This window comes from Bactrocera neohumeralis, chromosome 2, assembly GCF_024586455.1.
Source record: "Bactrocera neohumeralis isolate Rockhampton chromosome 2, APGP_CSIRO_Bneo_wtdbg2-racon-allhic-juicebox.fasta_v2, whole genome shotgun sequence".
NCBI lineage: Eukaryota > Metazoa > Arthropoda > Insecta > Diptera > Tephritidae > Bactrocera > Bactrocera neohumeralis.
Window position 1 is genome coordinate 69,919,753 of NC_065919.1, and position 17,968 is coordinate 69,937,720.

The 17,968-nt window shown below is 38.0% G+C and overlaps 4 protein-coding genes across 4 annotated transcripts; 3 read left to right on the forward strand and 1 right to left on the reverse strand.

The window, feature by feature from the left end:
• Positions 1-1,106: 1,106 nt before the first annotated feature.
• Positions 1,107-1,926, forward strand: LOC126758446 (uncharacterized). The gene is made up of 2 exons (XM_050472716.1): positions 1,107-1,121; positions 1,180-1,926. The coding sequence occupies exons 1-2, from the start codon at positions 1,107-1,109 to the stop codon at positions 1,924-1,926; spliced, it is 762 nt and encodes a 253-aa protein (XP_050328673.1).
• Positions 1,927-4,338: 2,412 nt separating this feature from the next.
• Positions 4,339-5,269, forward strand: LOC126757971 (uncharacterized). The gene is made up of 2 exons (XM_050471918.1): positions 4,339-4,353; positions 4,424-5,269. Exons 1-2 carry the CDS (start codon positions 4,339-4,341, stop codon positions 5,267-5,269), a joined length of 861 nt encoding a protein of 286 aa, XP_050327875.1.
• A 3,551-nt stretch (positions 5,270-8,820) lies between these two features.
• Positions 8,821-9,710, forward strand: LOC126758338 (uncharacterized). Its single transcript, XM_050472583.1, has 2 exons — positions 8,821-8,835; positions 8,904-9,710. Exons 1-2 carry the CDS (start codon positions 8,821-8,823, stop codon positions 9,708-9,710), a joined length of 822 nt encoding a protein of 273 aa, XP_050328540.1.
• Positions 9,711-12,778: 3,068 nt separating this feature from the next.
• On the reverse strand, positions 12,779-16,240 carry LOC126760285 (probable ubiquitin thioesterase DG1039). The gene is made up of 4 exons (XM_050475817.1): positions 16,127-16,240; positions 15,897-16,059; positions 13,171-13,833; positions 12,779-13,092 (listed from the first exon to the last, which is right to left on the reverse strand). Exons 1-4 carry the CDS (start codon positions 16,127-16,129, stop codon positions 12,962-12,964), a joined length of 960 nt encoding a protein of 319 aa, XP_050331774.1. The 5' UTR covers positions 16,130-16,240; the 3' UTR covers positions 12,779-12,961.
• Between the last annotated feature and the right edge of the window lie 1,728 nt (positions 16,241-17,968).

Genomic DNA, 17,968 nt, shown 5'->3' on the forward strand with positions numbered 1-17,968 from the left:
AACAGATCAAAAAACTTCAACTTTTAAGCAAAGGGAAAGAAAGGAATCATTACGGTGCATTTGCTCTAAAGGTCCCTAGCAACTATACACATGGTAAAGACAGCAGAATATGGAGCATGTTTTGATTATGACGAATTATTGAGCATTGTCTTTATGACTATCCTGTTTTCAGCCGATTGCCTTATTAGCCTTACATGATGGTGTATTAGATTAAAAGGCTCATCAAATCCAGCGAGTTTTTATATAGAGTTTTTAATGCCACTTCCACTCCTAAAGGCACAACCGACAAAATAAAAGTGATTTAAAATCTTTCTCTTATGCGATAGTCAAAGACTGAGGCATCATCAGTAATCGCCTCTCAATTATAAACTAAAAATCTGAATACACACAGCCGTCATATACTTATGTATAATACAAAATATTCGAAGAAAAATATATTAAATGACCGTCTTTGGAATTCGCTTCATTCATTTGCATGTGTAAATAAAAATTTCGTTTTCCTCTTTCATAGGTATTTTGACCAAATCCGCCCACCATTGTTGCATAAATTTGCACCCGATTTAAGATGCAACTTATTCAATATAACCGAATATTAATGAAGTGTTGTGGTTTTGTCAATCAAAGTTATGGCGATGACGAATGCAGACAAACGTCCAAAGAGAGAAAAATGAGTCCAAATGCAAATTTTGACGCCAAATTTGAATGGTTCCGTCTCTTGATGACGGCACTTGAGCGCTCAACAACTTACAACACAATAAACTGCGCATATTCAAGAAAACATATCTAAAACGCTGGGCGACCTTTAAAGGCAGTTCGTGTATCGGATGTACATACATATATGTATATAAATAGATATTAGTTTGAATACATTTTTTTTATTTATACTCTGCATTATTGTTTCAAAAGAATTTTGGAATTTTCTCTTTTCGGTTATGATTGGGTATTTTTGGCAATTTGGATCATAAAACCTTAATTACATTTTGAACACTTTTGCATATTTTCCCACAACTTGGTTTTGGTATATAATTGTCTGTAGAATCATTGACAGCAACAGAAAAGACTAGACTTTCAAACTGTAACAACCATCAACCGAAACAAACTACAAAATGCGTGTATTTTTGGTAAGAGACTTGAAGGTTACAACCACAACAAAAAAACACTCATTGGCAATATTTACAGGTACTGTGCTCCGTCATCTCAGCGACATACGCAGCCAGTCTCGGCTACAACTATGGTCCAGCGCTTGGTGGTGGATTAAGCGGTGGCCAAACTAGCGGCCCAAGCTACGGTGGTCAAGCTCTGGGTGGCCCGAGCTATGGCGGTCAAGCTCTAGGCGGTCCGAGTTATGGTGCTCCCAGTTATGGTGGTCCCAGTTATGGCGGACAAGCACTAGGTGGTCCCAGCTTTGGCGGCTTTGCTCCTGCTGCCCCAAGCTACAGTGCTCCTGCTCCCGCTTCCGTTGAGGTTAACAAGGAATTCTACACCTACACAGCACCCGAGCATGAATTCAGTGATATCGGCAATGCCGGTGACATCGCTAACGCCTTGAAGAAAAACTTGCGTGTTATCTTCATTAAGGGACCTGAAAACTCTGGACTCGAGAATGCTGCCGTACAATTGGCTAAATTGGCTGGAGAAGAGCGTACCGCCATCTACGTACTCAACAAACAAGCTGACATCGGCGATTTGGCTAACAAACTCAACTCGCTCAACAATCAACACGCCCACAAACCCGAAGTACACTTCGTCAAGTACCGTACCCCAGCCGATGCTGAGAATGCCAAGCAAGCTATTCAATCTCAATATGATGGTTTGGGCGGTAATACTAGCCGTTACAATGGCGGTGTTGCACCAGTGTTGGACTTCGCCTCAAAGGCACCCGCACCAGTCGGTAGCATAGAGAACACCTACTTGCCACCAAACTAAGTAGTGTAAATATTCGTGTTGATCATTTACCTTTTGGTTTGTTGAATGTTATTTAGTTCTTAAAGTTCCTGTTCATTTGTTGTTAATTCTAACCAAAAATACATAAATAAAATACATAAATTAAAAGTTTAATAAGTCTCGTGCAACTCAATTTAAAAAGAAATTAGAATTTCGTATGAAATCGGAAAGTGTTTGAAAACAGTCTGTCAGATGAAGGGAAGTGAGTAATTTGAGTGACTAAAAACAAATTGAATGGATTTAAGGTAAAAAAAAAGATCTACAACTCTTAAAGGTTTTCGTCTAATATATTTGAACGTATGATATAACGTCTCGTAAAAGCATCCTTCGATAACTTGCTTGCCCCAATAGACTTTTAAAGCTTCTCATGAGTCGACCTTTTTACAAGAAAAATCATTTCACATACACAAAAACAAGTAGTAGTAGGTCCGGACTATATGGTGGATGCGTAAGAACTTCCCTTCTCGAGACATACAGGAGCATTGCGAAGGGCTGGTCACGTTTGGGCGATTGCTGGCTCATAATTGGCCATAACAACCGCGCCGTTAGTTCTGCTTTCTGCAGGTTAGACAAAGAAGCGAAGCAAATTTTTCTGGTTCTGAACGAGGGCAAGACGAAATATCTCCTGCCATCAAACAAACAGTCGATGCATTTGCGACTTGGCTCCCACCTCACTGCTCACAGTCATAACTTCAAACTTGTAGATAATTTCGTCTATTTTGAAACCAGCACTAACACCAACAGCAACGCCAGCCTTGAAATATATCGCAGAATATGTCTTACCAACAGGTGCTACTTCGGAATGAGTAGGCAATTGAGAAGGAAAGTCCTATCTCGACGAACAAAAACAAAACCCTATAAGTCACTCATCATCCCCGTCTTGCTATATGGTGCAGAGACATGGGTGATGACAACATCTGATGAGTTGGCATTACAAGTTTTCGAGAGAAAGGTTTTGCGGAAAATCTATGGTCCTTTACGCATTGGCAACGGCGAATACCGCAGTCTATGGAACGATGAATTGTACGCGATATACGACGTTGTTGACATAGTTCAGCGAATTAAGAGACAGCGGCTGCTCGGGGTAGCTCATATCATCCAAATGGATGTACACACTTCAGCTCTGATAGAATTGGAAGCAGTAGCCGTTGGAGAAAGCGAAGGAAGTTGAAGATCGCTACTCAGTTGGAAAGACCAGGTGAAGAAGGACCGAGCCAAACTGTGAAAAGGAAAACTGACTGGCCCAGTCATTTTTCCTTTAGCCGCATAAAGGGTGTATACGCCAATAAAGAAGAAGAAGAATGTTTAGCTCTAAGACTGTGGTGCTTCTATGAGACTAAAACTACCGAAACGGAAGCGACTAAACCAAATTTCGCGATATCAAGTCTGTAAACGCTATTCACTTTTTCAAGTAATAGCAAAACTTTCTGAGAAGATTTTTTCTGACTTATAGCACTACCGGAATATGAAACTCGCAGCTTAATACCCCGTTCTTTAAGTCCAATGAGGACTCCGTTGCTTAGAAGCCTAGGTCGCTACATTAACCACCGAGCTTGAACTGCTAACAAACCACAAATTAGTTAAACGCAATCAAACTAATTTACAGATTGTGTAAGCTACCGAACTAAAAAAACGCCTACACTCGCTGCCGATGATGCGTTCGCTTCAATAGCCAATCGCTAGATGCAGGGAGAACGAGCTCGACGTGAGCACATATATGATATAAATATATAATATGTAAATCCAAGCCAAAACTAAAAATAACTGTGTAGGGATGAAATTTGGTTATGAAAACAATTACTTTTTATTATTTTACATATTTGGCACCAAATAAACCGCGAATATTTACATCTGATATTTTATATAAACATATTGGAATAGGTTTTGAAGATTTCTCTGCTTGTGGTTTTCTTTGCAAAAAATATTCGTCTGCCGAACGAGTTCGCTCAACCGATTAGTGCCAAATTTGAATTGTTTCACTTTCGAATAGCATTCGCGCATTTGAGCATTTACAATCGAATAATGCAAAAATCGCGGAATGTATTTAATATTTATATTTTAAAGAGTGTGACAAATAACAAAATATGCAAACTGCTCGATTTTACCGCCGAAGACACGACCTTCAATAGGTAGTCGCTCATAAGTGAATTTTTAATGCGAATTTCGCATTCATATTTTCATAATTTTTGCAAATATTTCATAACTTTTCATTATACTTGAGTTCAAATATCATTAAAATACCAAATTTCTCGCAAATAACTTTTTTTATTTTTGCAAAAAATTCGCATTTTTGCACAGAAGCAAAATTTGTATAAATTTGTCGAAAAATTTGGAGAGATCAACAGTAAGCAACTGATTCGCAAACTGAAGCCACAACCAAATCTAAGCTACGAAATGCGTGCCTTTATTGTAAGTCAGAAAAGTGTTTCGACCTCTGGACCAAGCTAATCCGCACTGTTCAATAATTTTACAATTCCAGATCCTGTGCTCAGTCGTGTCTGCGACCTACGCAGCCAGTCTCGGCTACAACTATGAGATCAGCAATGGTCCAGCACTCGGTGGTGGATTAAGCGGTGGCCAAATTGGCGGTCCAAGCTACGGTGGTCAAGCTCTAGGCGGTCCCAGTTACGGTGGTCAAGCTCTGGGTGGCCCCAGTTATGGCGGTCAAGCTCTAGGTGGTCCAAGTTACGGCGGACAAGCTCTTGGTGGTCCCAGTCTCGGTGGTCATGGTGCTTCGGGTCCAAGTTTAGGTGGTCACGGTGCTGTGGGTCCAAGTTTCGGCAATGTGGGACACGCTGGTCCAAGCTACAATGCACCCGCTGAGGTTAACAAGGAGTTCTTCACCTACACTGCACCCGAACATGAATTCAATGATGCTGGTGATGCCGGTGATCACGCCAACTCATTGAAGAAAAACTTGCGCGTTATCTTCATTAAGGGACCTGAGAACTCTGGACTTGAGAATGCTGCTTTGCAATTGGCCAAATCGGCTGGGGAAGAACGCACTGCCATCTATGTGCTCAGCAAACAGGCTGACATCGGTGATTTGGCCAACAAATTGCATTCACTCAACCACCAAAACGCACACAAACCCGAAGTACACTTCGTCAAGTACCGTACCCCAGCCGATGCTGAGAATGCCAAGCAAGCTATTCAATCGCAATACGAAGGTTTGGGCGGTCACACTAGCAGCCACAATGGTGGTGTTGCACCAGTGTTGGACTTCGCCTCGAAGGCACCCGCACCAGCACCAGTTGCTCAGCACTATGGTGGATCACCAGTCGGTGGTGTGGAGAACACCTACCTGCCACCAAACAAAGTCTAACGCTTTGTTGGATGAGGGCGGCACGCCATTTCTGTCAATAGTTAGGTTGTTGAATATTTTCTAAGCTCCAGTGTTCCTTACTGATTACATTTATATTTGTACGTAGTTATGTAACTGCAAAAAATCAAAAACCAAAAACCAAAAATAAATGTTACTAAAATTTTAAGTATAATTCGAAATAACGTCATTTTATTTCTATGGACGATCGATTTTCTATCATTCAGCGATCAATCACCTATCAATCAGCGATGAAGGCATACTTTACATACTTTTAGGCTGAACAAAATGCAATTTGGTGTTAACACAAGTAAGATTACTATGAGTAATCGGTTGCCAGAAAGAAGTCATAGAATATTTTATATAAGGAAAAATTAGGTTCTCTGTGAAATTGGAATTAAAGGATTGTGAAACATTTTAGATGCTGGAGGAAAAGTATTGTTATAGATGACCGATTTCGAGACCATGGAATGATGTAATGGTTGAATTAGTCTAACATTAGTTTATTAAGAGTATGTAGATGTAAGATAATTTCATATTGATATCTCACAATAAGATTTAAAATTCATTATTAATTCAGACGCAGTATTAGAAAGTTTTGGGAAATTTTTACACTCCTAAGGATATACTTATTTGAAATCTTACAAATCACATAGTATACATATGTAGGTGATATCAGCCAAGTTGTTTCTAAGTTAAGATATTTATACCAATTCCTTTGATATAATTTCAGCTGTTTTGAGATATCGTACATTAAACTTAATTGAGCTCATGCTACTCATTTTATTGTGGCTCTTTATATAAATCTTAAGTTACTATTGAATAAAGCAAAGATTTGTTTTGATTCCGGATAGAATAACAGATATTGAATAAAGAATAAATAGGGAAAATGGAGTAAAGGTATTTTGAGCATAACATTTTGTAAAGAAATGGAAGAGTAGAGAATTATATGTTCGGCAAGATTTTTTTTAGCTTTCTATTGAAAATTCCGTAGCTTCTGAAATTATTAAATGGGCAAGGCTTATACATCTGATCGGTTGTGTGTTTACAAACCAAATCGAGTGAGATGCCCTACGTACAATGAAGTAGTTATCTACAGGTACATATTGGTATATCTAACTTAACAAGGCTTAGAGAAGAAGAAAAATTTTCACAGGAACAGAACATAGTACTAGAGTACGGATAGTTTGTAGATATACATAGGTATACAAGGTGTGTTTAAAAAAATAGATATTAATTCGTCTACATTAATATTGTTGCCTTCAGAATAGTAGTCATTTGATATTATGCTTATGCCAAAGCTACTTGCAATCGTCGAAACTCTTCTCAAACTCAATTTATGGGATAGACACAAAATTTAGCTCTTTTTGCGATTTTCCATCCATGTATCTGTCCTTTAAGGTTCTCTTTATTTTAAGATATAATAAAAGGCCACACGGAGCCATGCCAAACAAGCTTTTTACAAATGTGTCCAACCTTAACGGATGGTACAGACAAAGTAAACAGTGACTATACCAAAGACGAAAAATTTATCGTACTTCAGTGGCCTCTAGGGATGACGTGATTTTGACAGCTCGTGGCGTCCATGTTTTTTACGGATTTGTGTCAAATTTTTTCAATGTTTTTGGTATAATTTGCCATTACATCACGCCATGTTAAACCTTCGAACAACGCTGGGAATAGGTCCAAGATGATTTTCCGGCGGCACATATAGGAGCTATTCGTGTCAAACACGCTCTTCTCAGATGAGGCTCATTACTAGATTGATGGATTCCTCAGCAAACAAAAATGTCGCTATTGCAGTGAATCACATTTTCATGTGGTTCAGGAAACACAATTCGATCCCCAAAAAATTATCGTTTGGCCATAGATTGTGATAAGGCGGCATCATTGGCCCTCATTTATTGCGAAATGAGACAGGAAAAGTCAATCTATTAAATAGCGAGAACGATTTTTCACTGAAATTTGGTGGAATTTACAACAAGATGGTGCGCCGTCTCAGAGTATAAAACGGTTTGAATGGGAATAGAAATATATATTTAGGAATAAGAAAAGGAAACATGACACCTTCTTTCTTAAAAGGAATGGAGATGATGTTAGGGAGGGATAGGGAATAAAAATCATTGAAAAATAGGAACAGGAATGAGAATAAGAATATTAATATAAATAGGAAAAGAAATAGGAAGAGGAAAAGGAAATGGAAAAGGAAAGGAAAAGAAAAAGGGAAAGGAAAAGGGAAATGAAAAGGTAATGATAATGTGAAGGGGAAAGGAAACGGAAACGAAAAGGGAAAGAGAAATATAAAGACAATAGGGAAAATGAGTATGAATAGCGAGAAAGTTAGGGACAAATATAAGGAATAATCATAGTGATAGGGACAGTAATATTGTTAGAAAAAAGAGATATAAATGGGGGTACGAAACGAAAAAAACCTGATGGTTGAGAAAAGGGATTGAAAAAATATCACTCGAAATGGTTGCAGGAAAAATAACAGTAAAATGAAAATTTGCATATATTTTATTGGAATGATGACTCCCTTATATTGAATTAAGTAGACCAAACTCTACAGTAATTACTAAATTAAGACAACCCGATCGAACTGTTCCAATTACTTCCGCATATAATTTCCAAAAAAAAAATTAACTGAAAAATTCGTACACCATTTTCCTACTGAGAGTGTCAGGATAGGTCGGTATCTGGACCAAAAAATATTACTTGCTACAAATACTCTTTTCAGTACTACTTCCCCTCTTTATGTGTTCATGTCAACAGTCAAACACCATCTAAGTCTTCGCGAGCGTTTAAACTGTATTTATATACCCCGATTTAATTAAAAGACAAACCAATAAAAACATTATAAAATAAGCATTCAGTAAACAAGGATGATATAATATAATACACACGTTTTCAAATTAATATCTCTAATACATTCTCCATCTCTGTGCGCATAAATTGGCAATCTATTTTGCATTGCAATAGTGACCTGAAAACAATGTTGAAAACTACTTTTTTCTTTGTTTTATTCATTAATTGGCAACGCGTGAATATATGCTTTGTTGTTGACAAATTTGTATAATCAAGTCAGATGTCCAAAACTAAACTAAGTCAACGCATCTGCGAACGACTGATTAAAGCCAAATATGAATGGTTTCACTTTGAAATTCATTCGGACGTTTAACGACTTACAGCGACGATCGTACAATGAATATTTATAACGCCTAACGAGGTTCAGTGCAGATAAACAAGTATACAGATGGTTGTCTATGCGACAGTTTGACACGGAGATGCGACCTTGAGCCGATGGTTTTTTGGAAACAGTCCAGTGCGAATTTCGCATATTTGTTATCAAATATATTTACAGAATATTTGACGTTTATGTTTCCGTTATGATGATTTTTATACTCAATTTGCAAACTAGTTCAAAAGTGTATCGTTGCATTTCAAAATATTTTGCTTTCCTACACGAAACTATTTTCGTATAAAATTGACTGCAGTTTGGCTGAAACAAACAGAAAGCAACTGAGTTGCAAGCTAAAACGATACCAAACTACAATATGCGTTCATTTTTGGTGAGATAACTTCAAATAATACCCATCATAAAAGAAACGGCTAACACTCATTTTTCTCTCGTTTGCAGATCCTTTGCTCCGTCGTCGCTGTCGCCAACGCAGCCAGTCTCGGCTACAACTATGAGGCCAACAGCAGTCCAGCGCTCGGTGGTGGACTAAGCGGCCCAAGCTATGGAGGTCCCAGCTATGGTGGACCAGCATTAAGTGTGCCCAGTTATGGTGGACAAGGCCTTGCTGGCCCCAGCTATAGCGGCCCTTCGGCTGCTGGTCCCAGCTACAGTGGCCCTTCGGCTGCTGGCCCAAGCTCTTTCGGCGGCCTAGCTCCTTCTGGCCCTAGTTACAGCGCTCCCGCTGCTGCTCCCGCTCCCGTTGAGGTTAACAAGGAATTCTTCACCTACACTGCACCCGAACATGAGTTCAATGATGCTGGTGATGCAGGTGATCACGCCAATTCATTGAAGAAGAACTTGCGTGTTATCTTCATTAAGGGACCTGAAAACTCTGGACTCGAGAATGCTGCTTTGCAATTGGCTAAATCCGCTGGCGAAGAACGCACTGCCATCTATGTGCTCAGCAAACAGGCTGACATCGGTGACTTGGCCAACAAATTGCAATCACTCAACCACCGCAATTCCAACAAGCCCGAAGTGCACTTCGTCAAGTACCGTACCCCAGCCGATGCTGAGAATGCCAAGCAAGCTATTCAATCGCAATACGATGGTTTGGGCGGTAACACTAGCAGCCACAATGGTGGTGTTGCACCAGTGTTGGACTTTGCCTCGAAGGCACCAGCTGCACCAGCTGCTCAGCAATATGGAGCCGCACCAGTTGGTGGCGCTGAAAATGCTTACTTGCCACCCAACAAGCGCGTGTAAATGAATGTGTTGGAAGAATTTTCTAGAACTAATTTGTTAAATATTGATTAAGCTTTAATGTTCCTGCGCAATTCTTTTGTGCAAATTGTTACCAAAAACAAAACAACAATGTTAAATTGTAAATAAATGTCGGAGTGCCGAGCTCCAAAATAATTGAAAGTAACATCTTTTAATTTCGAATATTTCCTTCCAGATACTTTTGAGTTTCTTGTTATTGCTTTTATATTATATGGACATTTCGAATTAGTTGGCTCTTTGATAACTTCAAAAGTAGATCTCAAATTATGTTTGGTGATATTTAAATGGAATTATGATCATAAATGATGCTACCCTTGGGTTCTAATTCTGGCAAAGCAACCATTCGTAAGTGGATTGCTAACTACAATACAATGACGTCGAAGCCTATGGACAGTGGACGTCCAAAAGAAATAATTATGGATAAAAAGGTTAATACATGACTTTAGATTACCTTAAAATAGGGGATGTTATCAGAGGAACATGTTGAACATAGCGTTCTGGAAAATTTTGGTAAGCGAAAGCCCTCTGCAGGTGGGTGTTACGTGAGCTCATAACCGACGGATTCCTCACGTTATAAATCAATGAATTTGATTTTAAACTACTACCGCGTACACTATATTCTCGAGATCTGATCCTCTGCGACTTTATGCTATTCTCAGTCTTTAAGGGGTTCCTCGAGTATAAAACAGCCTTATTTTAACAATTTTTTTCTCATATAAAACTTTATTAGAGTTTTTTATTATTACAAACGTACACTATTAGCAAAGAAATTCCGATATTTTTCCAAAACAATATTTAAACTCGGCCATTACGACACCATTTCCGGTGACCCCTCGCAAAAAGGATGCGCCCGCGTTGACATGACAACTCCTTATAGGATCATCTAAAGTGAAAAATTCGTGTTTTAGTTAAAACCTTAACTGAGAACTTCGACGAAGGAAAAAACAAAAACTGAAAATTGGATTTTTGACAGTCATTTTTTCAAAAATATGAAAACTTCAGTGAAAATTTCGCGACTTTTTTCTTTCAAATAATAGCAATTGAAAAAACATTCCTTCATTCAAGTCTTTAAGAATTGTATCTCAAAGACCAGCGGAAAATTTCATGAAGAACGGTTGAGTAGTTCTAGAGAAATCATGCCAACCGACTTCAAAAATACAGTTTCGAGAAAAACGCGCTTAAAGACGGCGCCAAGCCTAGCCTAGCCTCGAGCGAACAAGTTCTCAAGGCTGTATCTTCGAAATTATTACTCGGATCAACTTGAAAAATTAGGATAACCCTAGACTATATTGTAAAATTTAATAAGACAATAAAAAGGTTCATTTTTTGAAACCGATAAAAAATGCTCTCTGTATAGAAATCGCCGAGACGGAGACTTTTACATAGTTGTCATGTATAAGTTGTAAATTGGAAGGTGGTTCTTCCATGATATCACTTATATTGATCGCAGAATCGGGTCTTGCAAATAATTTTTTTTTATAAATAAAATGGGATTTTCGTTAAAATGTGACAACCCTGCGAGATATGTATATAATAATACCATACCACTTCCGATTAAAGAATCTTTGTTGACAAGAGGACGTCCGTTCTGATCTTACTAGAAAAGCCGTAGTTTCTAAATAAGTAACTTTTGTCCCGAAAGTGGCCGATTCTTGGTAGAGAAAATAAAATCTAAAAATAATGAAATATAAGAATGAACCATGGACATTTCAGTCCAATTTTGGATATGGATAAAAATTTTATAAAGAATTCCCAAACTAATCGGAAATCTGAAAATCATCTTATTGTTACAGTTGAATTTATATTAAGAAGAAATAACAACTGCTAAATAATCAGGGTAGCGTTTGGCATCGGAAAAGATCGGGATCTATATCCAACCGAAAGCTGTTATTTTTACAGAGATATTCAATAAATAGTAAGACTTTTTAATTAAAATTTATATCGAAAATCCATTCGTCGAAAGATTTTTTTTGTTGGTATGGCTGTCAGTGACATCTACATGTATGCCAAGTGTCATATCAAAGTAATCTTTAGTGTTTAGTGTATGCTTGTCTTTCTGAAGTACATAAAGTGCATTCGGCGATTTCTACGTTGAGTGAAATTATTCCATAAAGAAGTTCTATTAAATTTTGTGTGCGAAATCAAATTTCTGATGCCGAAATGTTCAGAATGTTGGAAAAGGCCTTCGGTGATCATTGTTTGTCGCGAAAAGGTGTTTTGGATTGGTACAAAGTATTCAAAGAGGGTCGAGACGGAGAACCCCGTCTAGGACGCCCATAAACATCAATTGAAGATCAACACGTCAGTAAAATAAAGAAATTAGTGTTTGAGATATCGTTGGAATATCGGAAGGATCAGTGAAAACCATTTTGAAAGATCATTTGGGCCTAAGAAAAGTGAAGGCACGATTGGTTCAAAATCACTTAATTTTTTCTAAAAACACCCTCTCGTTAAGATCTGTGAAACATTGCTTTCCGACTACCAGGATGTCACGAAACATATTATTACTGGCGATGAGTCTTGGATATATGCTTACGACCCGGAAACAGACAATCAATCGACCTCATATCGTAGCAAAAGTGAGCTGAAGCCGAAAAACCGCGTTGAAGCAATTGAAAAATCAAAGTTATGTTGACATTTCTCTTCGATTATCGAGATGTGGTGCACTTTGAATTCCTTCCGACCAACCAAACTGCTGAGTCGATTAAGTATATATATACTCGAAATAGTCCCTTAGTTTTTGAGATACCGTATTTTCATACATATTCCCCTCAAAAAACTACAAAATTGGCCCATATCGGCAAATAGATGCCATGCAAACTGAATCATCAAAATGAACTAAAAGTATGATGTTTTATATTTCACAAGACATCTTCATGAAATTGGGAAAGAATTGTTAGTACAATATCCGAAGAAATCGTTTAGATCAGAACACTAACGTATAGCGCTACCATACAAACTTATCGGTGCAACCGTTGTTAACTTTTTTTCTTGGTGACTCGGCTACATTACCTCAATAAAGAGAAACCAAATATACCAAATACAACACATAAATGGACCAATTTTCACGCTTAATATACTTATTTTATAATGTTTTAATACTAACAAATAACAATACTAATTATAAACAACAACAATAATACTAAAGTAACATATGTATGACACTTAAACGAACAAAAAGTAAACGGCACTGACGCTTGCGCAATAAGTCAATTAATCAAATCGCCATGGCGCTAAACCAATTTATTCAAGAAATTGATTCGCTCCGGTTTTATGATGAACACAAATTGATTTATGGTGTAAGCTTTGTCCAATTGATCGCGCATTTGATAGAGCGCTCGTGCGTTGGTCGGGTTTCTGGCATCTGTAAATAAATTACATCAACAAGTAATTAAAATAAGTGAGATTACAACAGTTTCGCTTGTGTGCTGCTACAACAAACCTTTGGCCAACGGCGCTGGTATGATGTAGGCGTTCTTCTGCGATTTCAAGATCAAAACATCGGTGCTGTTGAGCTTATTTGGCAGTTCCAAGGCGCTGGGATTCGACAGCGGCGCCAGGCCAGGTGTTTCTAGCGGCGCTTCACCATTGGCTTCCAATAGGGTGGATGCTAAAATACGCGCTGCCTCCAAGGTGAGATTTTGACTAGGCGTCAGCAGGGACGATGTGGGCTCTTCGACCATGAGCAACGGTGTATTGGCGAGTGGCAGATCGCTGGTTAATTGCTTCGTATAATCAGTGTATAACGATTGCTGTTGTTTTTGTAGCTGCTGTTGCTGCTGTTGTTGTTGCCGTTGTTGTAGCTGTTGCATTTGCATTTGCGTTGGCGTTTGTGCAGCTGGTGAGAGGTGCTCCACCAAGGACTTGGGAAAGAGCGTGGGCAACGGAACTTGATTGGCGGCCAGCGGTTGCGAGTATAAAAATGGTGCCGAGCCGGAGGCCGGTGCTGCATATGAAGTGTAGAGATTTTTTGTGGCTTGCTGTGTGTTACTTAAGTTTTTGCTGGCAAACTGTTGTGTTGGCTGGTGGATTTTGTTCGCTTGCTGTGTTTGGTATGTGGTAGGTGGTCGGATTGTGTTGGAACTGTAGTTGATGGATTTCTCAACTGAAATGTAGAATGAATGAAATGTATTTTTTTACAATTAAAATAACTCGTGTTGGAGCAAAGATAGTTCTGGTAATGAAAAGTTAAAAACAAGTGAAGAACTTAGCATCACAAAGCTTCTACGGCATAGCAGAAAAATGAAGGGAAAAATTAATAAAAATAGAACTGTTATAAATTTTTCGGGAATAATTCCAATTTAGTAATAATGAAATCAGTTTAATTTTTTCAATAGGTGGCAACTCTGTCCGAAAATATATCTGCATTCAGCATCTGTGAGCTTTATCTGAATGATTCTCGTCAATATTTTCCACACATTTGCCAATAATTTGCTCAGTTCTAATTTTTGGGCAATGTGGCAACTCTATTTCAATCTATGTGTTAATTAAAAGCGAAAGCTTTTTAAAAAGCTGTCTCATCGCCCTATGTTTGGTACACATTTTAATTTTTTCGGTTTAAAGTTTTCAATAGATGGCTACACTAAATTTTAATTTAAGTTTCTTTAAATAAAGCTGTCTTCGATTCTCAAATCGCTACTCTTCAGCGAATCGAACAAACTATACCAGATACTCAAACAAATGGACAGCACTTGGAATGCAATCCTGCGCCAAAATATCCTATTATGATTCTTGACGATCTTGAGATCCAGTATTCATTTTTGGGTATTACTCGACCGAACAGACAAAGACCAACACACAGTGAAGAAAATACACCAGTTGTGGCTGAGAGTGTACACGAAGACCGTGGAGACTTGGACTGATATATTGAACGACTTGACGCAGTTTATGCCGAGATCTAAAATCGAAAGTGTACAAAATACTGCTTGTGCAAGAACTGAAGCGGCTCGACCTTCCTAAGCCAAGAAGATTTGACGTTTTCGAGACAAATTTTGTTCAGTGGGTCTCATTTCTAGCTCAATTGCCGCATTTGGGACGAAGAAAAACTTGAAGACATTCAGGAGATGTCATTTCATCCAGAAAAATAACGAATTGGTGAGGTTTGTGGGCTGGAGGACATCGATATTTCTTCAAAAATGTTTCGGCGGCATTTGGTTTCAAAAAGACGGCGCCACCTCCCACATCTCACATCAATCATTGGATTTATTGAGAGAGCAGATACTGAGCAGATAATGTCACGTTTTGGGCCGATCGATTGGCCACCAAAATCGCATGATATCACACCGTTATACTTTTTCCTGTGGATATACATATGTATACTCTAAAGTCTATGTGGAGTCTCACGCGTGTCATTCGCAGTTATTATTCGAAATGCTCGAAAGAGTCATCGGAAATTGGACTCAACGCATAGACCATCCACGTATCCGCGGCCAACATTTGAAAGAGATAAACTTCAAAATATAAAAGCCAAAGAATCTTATTTCGAGTGATAATAAACATTAAATCCAATCCACTAAATTTGGAGTTTGTGTGCGTTTACCTTAAAAAAGTAGGGAATCTCGAAATGGATCACCCTTTACAACTTTTCATTTAGCAATAGGTGACAACCTAAGCTAATGATCTTTCAAATTTGCATCTAGCATTCTTAAAATAATATACTTTCTTAGACTTCTTTAAAAAGTGCCTGTGGTGCTACATATAAAATTGCAAACATAAGTATCAAGGGCCCATTAAGATTTCATGTAGTATCCTTGAAGTCGAAAGTTCTATGCTCATTATACATATATCAATACAGTTATAATCGACAACTACGATTTTGAAAGATGTTTGAACAATTTTTTCGTACTATTTGCTTTCTACGGCTAGAAAATTATCAGAACAGCTAAGGGTGTGGGAAATTTTGATCATAATAGAAAAGTTTTAGAAAGCCGTACAACATACTGTACTCAGAAAAAATATCGCAATTTGTAAGGGCTATTCTTTTAATTTCAAATATTGCTAAATAATTGAAGCCGACTACCGATTGAATTATGGTTATTTTGGTTATTGTTTAAAACGAATGACTTTTTCACTGAATTTTATTCCTAGGGAATGGATAATCTCTGTTACTTAAACTTCTCCAAATCACTTCACAAACTTTTTGCAACCAAAATTTCAGTTCAAACTCACCAATATTTTCCGCCTCCGTCGTGAAGGGTGGTAGATATTCATTATTTCTTTGTTGCGATTTCACAGGATGACTTATTCGCAGAGGAGAAAGTGTAGCGCCATAAGTAATCCATAAATTCTGGTAGCACAGACACATAAACAGTAAAGCTTGCACAAGAGTGGCCTAAAAGGATATTATTATTACTAATTTTTTTATTATATTTTGAAATATTTTTTATTTATTTCTTTACCATTTTAGCGGAGGATTAAAAATTTATTTGTAACTATTTTTTTCTTAATTTTTTGAAAAAGCACTTTCGTATTCAAAGGAAATAACTGTATCAACAAACAACGTAAACAGCACACGCGACCGAACCATAAATCATACTAAACAAATTTCCAATAATTACAAAGGTTTATAAAACAAACAGAATCGATGCGCCAACGCTCATTAATCTGGTTAGAGGAACTGTGGCCAAGAGGCGCGTTCACTGTATCGACAACTGAGAAAAATGATCTTCATCTGTCACTTACACAGTCGCCTTGTCCGGCACCACTTAACTCGAGGTAAAGCAGCAATTACCGCTGTTGCAGTACAGCAACAGCAACAACAACAATGGCATAGGGTTAGTAATGTTTGTGGATCGAACACTTAAACCAAAAGTTAATAAAGCAATTGCACTCGTCTACGCCAAGATCATTAAAAACAATGAAAGAAATAATCAAACGAACGCAAATAGATCAAGCAACGCAATGCTACAGTAGCTGTGAGGTAGCAACAAAAACGGCACCAAAGTGTAACTTTTACGGCCCTGGCATCCATTCATCATACCAACGTACATGTTATACTACAACTGGCTTACCAAGAAAAGCTCATCAGCGGCTAGTTAGCGAAGCATGCGGTGGAGACTTTACGTACTTAGGTATGTGTGTAAATACATACATACATACAGGTATCCAAACTATTCAATTTAAGCGAAGTTCGACCGCGAAGACGAGCAACTGCGGCGTTGCGAGGCAGCGGCTTTTGCGGACGTTCATTGATCTCACTTGAAGCGCCGCATGCAGTAATCGAGATGCTTGTATTACTTGTACATTAGTAATTGAAACACTATCTTAATATTTTTTTCACTGCTGGAGTGTATAGTGACCTAGCGTTGGTGAACAGTTTGTAGAGCGCACGCGTAAACACATCATTAATAGCAATCAGTCAACGGCTTAATGTATTCATGGCGCGAGACTCAAATGCGCCACAACACAATTGCTTGTCTAAGGCTAAGTACACAGCGGAGCACAGGGCAATCATTATAAAATATTTGATTAAAAAAAGAAGAGAATAAAACTCTATTTAAAGCTGACTATACACTAGCTTGGGTTGAGGTTACAGGGAGCCAAAAACAATGGAAAAATCACGTATGCGTGAAATTTTCTATTGATCATCATGAACAACTTTGCATAAGAGACTATGGTTCTAAAATCGATTTCAAACCAGCGATTTTTAAGACGAAGATATTTAGGGATCATAAAAATTTGTTCGCCCGTTTTTGAGATATCGGAATGAAATTTAGTCCGTAGGTGCATTTTTCTATTCTATTGATCATTTATCGGAATCAATCGTATCACGCTACCATATCACATGTCTCTCATACAACCACTCGTTTAAATTTTTAAACTTCGCCTTAAAAATTGGTGACTGAAAATCGGGTTTAGATCCATAGTTTATTAGGTAGAATTGTTCAGAATGATCCGTAGAACATTTGATGCGTACGAAATTTTATGAAAAAAAAACGACCCGCTGTATTAACCAAGCTTGTCAGTTTTTTTTCATCTCCACTCAGCTTAGAGTAATCATAAGAAACTTCTTCCATCAGTCTGTTTCTAGCGTAATTATGTCCAGGTCACATCAATACGCATGCGTTTATTGTTGGCAGCTAAACGTTTGTATTGTTTTGCCTTCAGCACTGGCTGCTTAACTCAATTGATTGAAGTGTGCCTTCAGAAGAAAGAGAAAGTATAACTTAAGTCAAAAAGAAGAAAACACGTTGACTTCTGCTGCACTGCAGCTATAATACCCTTCACAGGTATATTGCTTA

Bases quoted from the DNA above. Each gene is read 5' to 3' on its own strand.
- LOC126760285 (XM_050475817.1), bottom strand. The intron at 13,834-15,896 runs GTGAGTTTGAAC...TCTACATTTCAG, and splicing joins GACGGAGGCGGAAAATATTG to TTGAGAAATCCATCAACTAC. The intron at 13,093-13,170 runs GTTTGTTGTAGC...ATTTATTTACAG, and splicing joins ACCAGCGCCGTTGGCCAAAG to ATGCCAGAAACCCGACCAAC.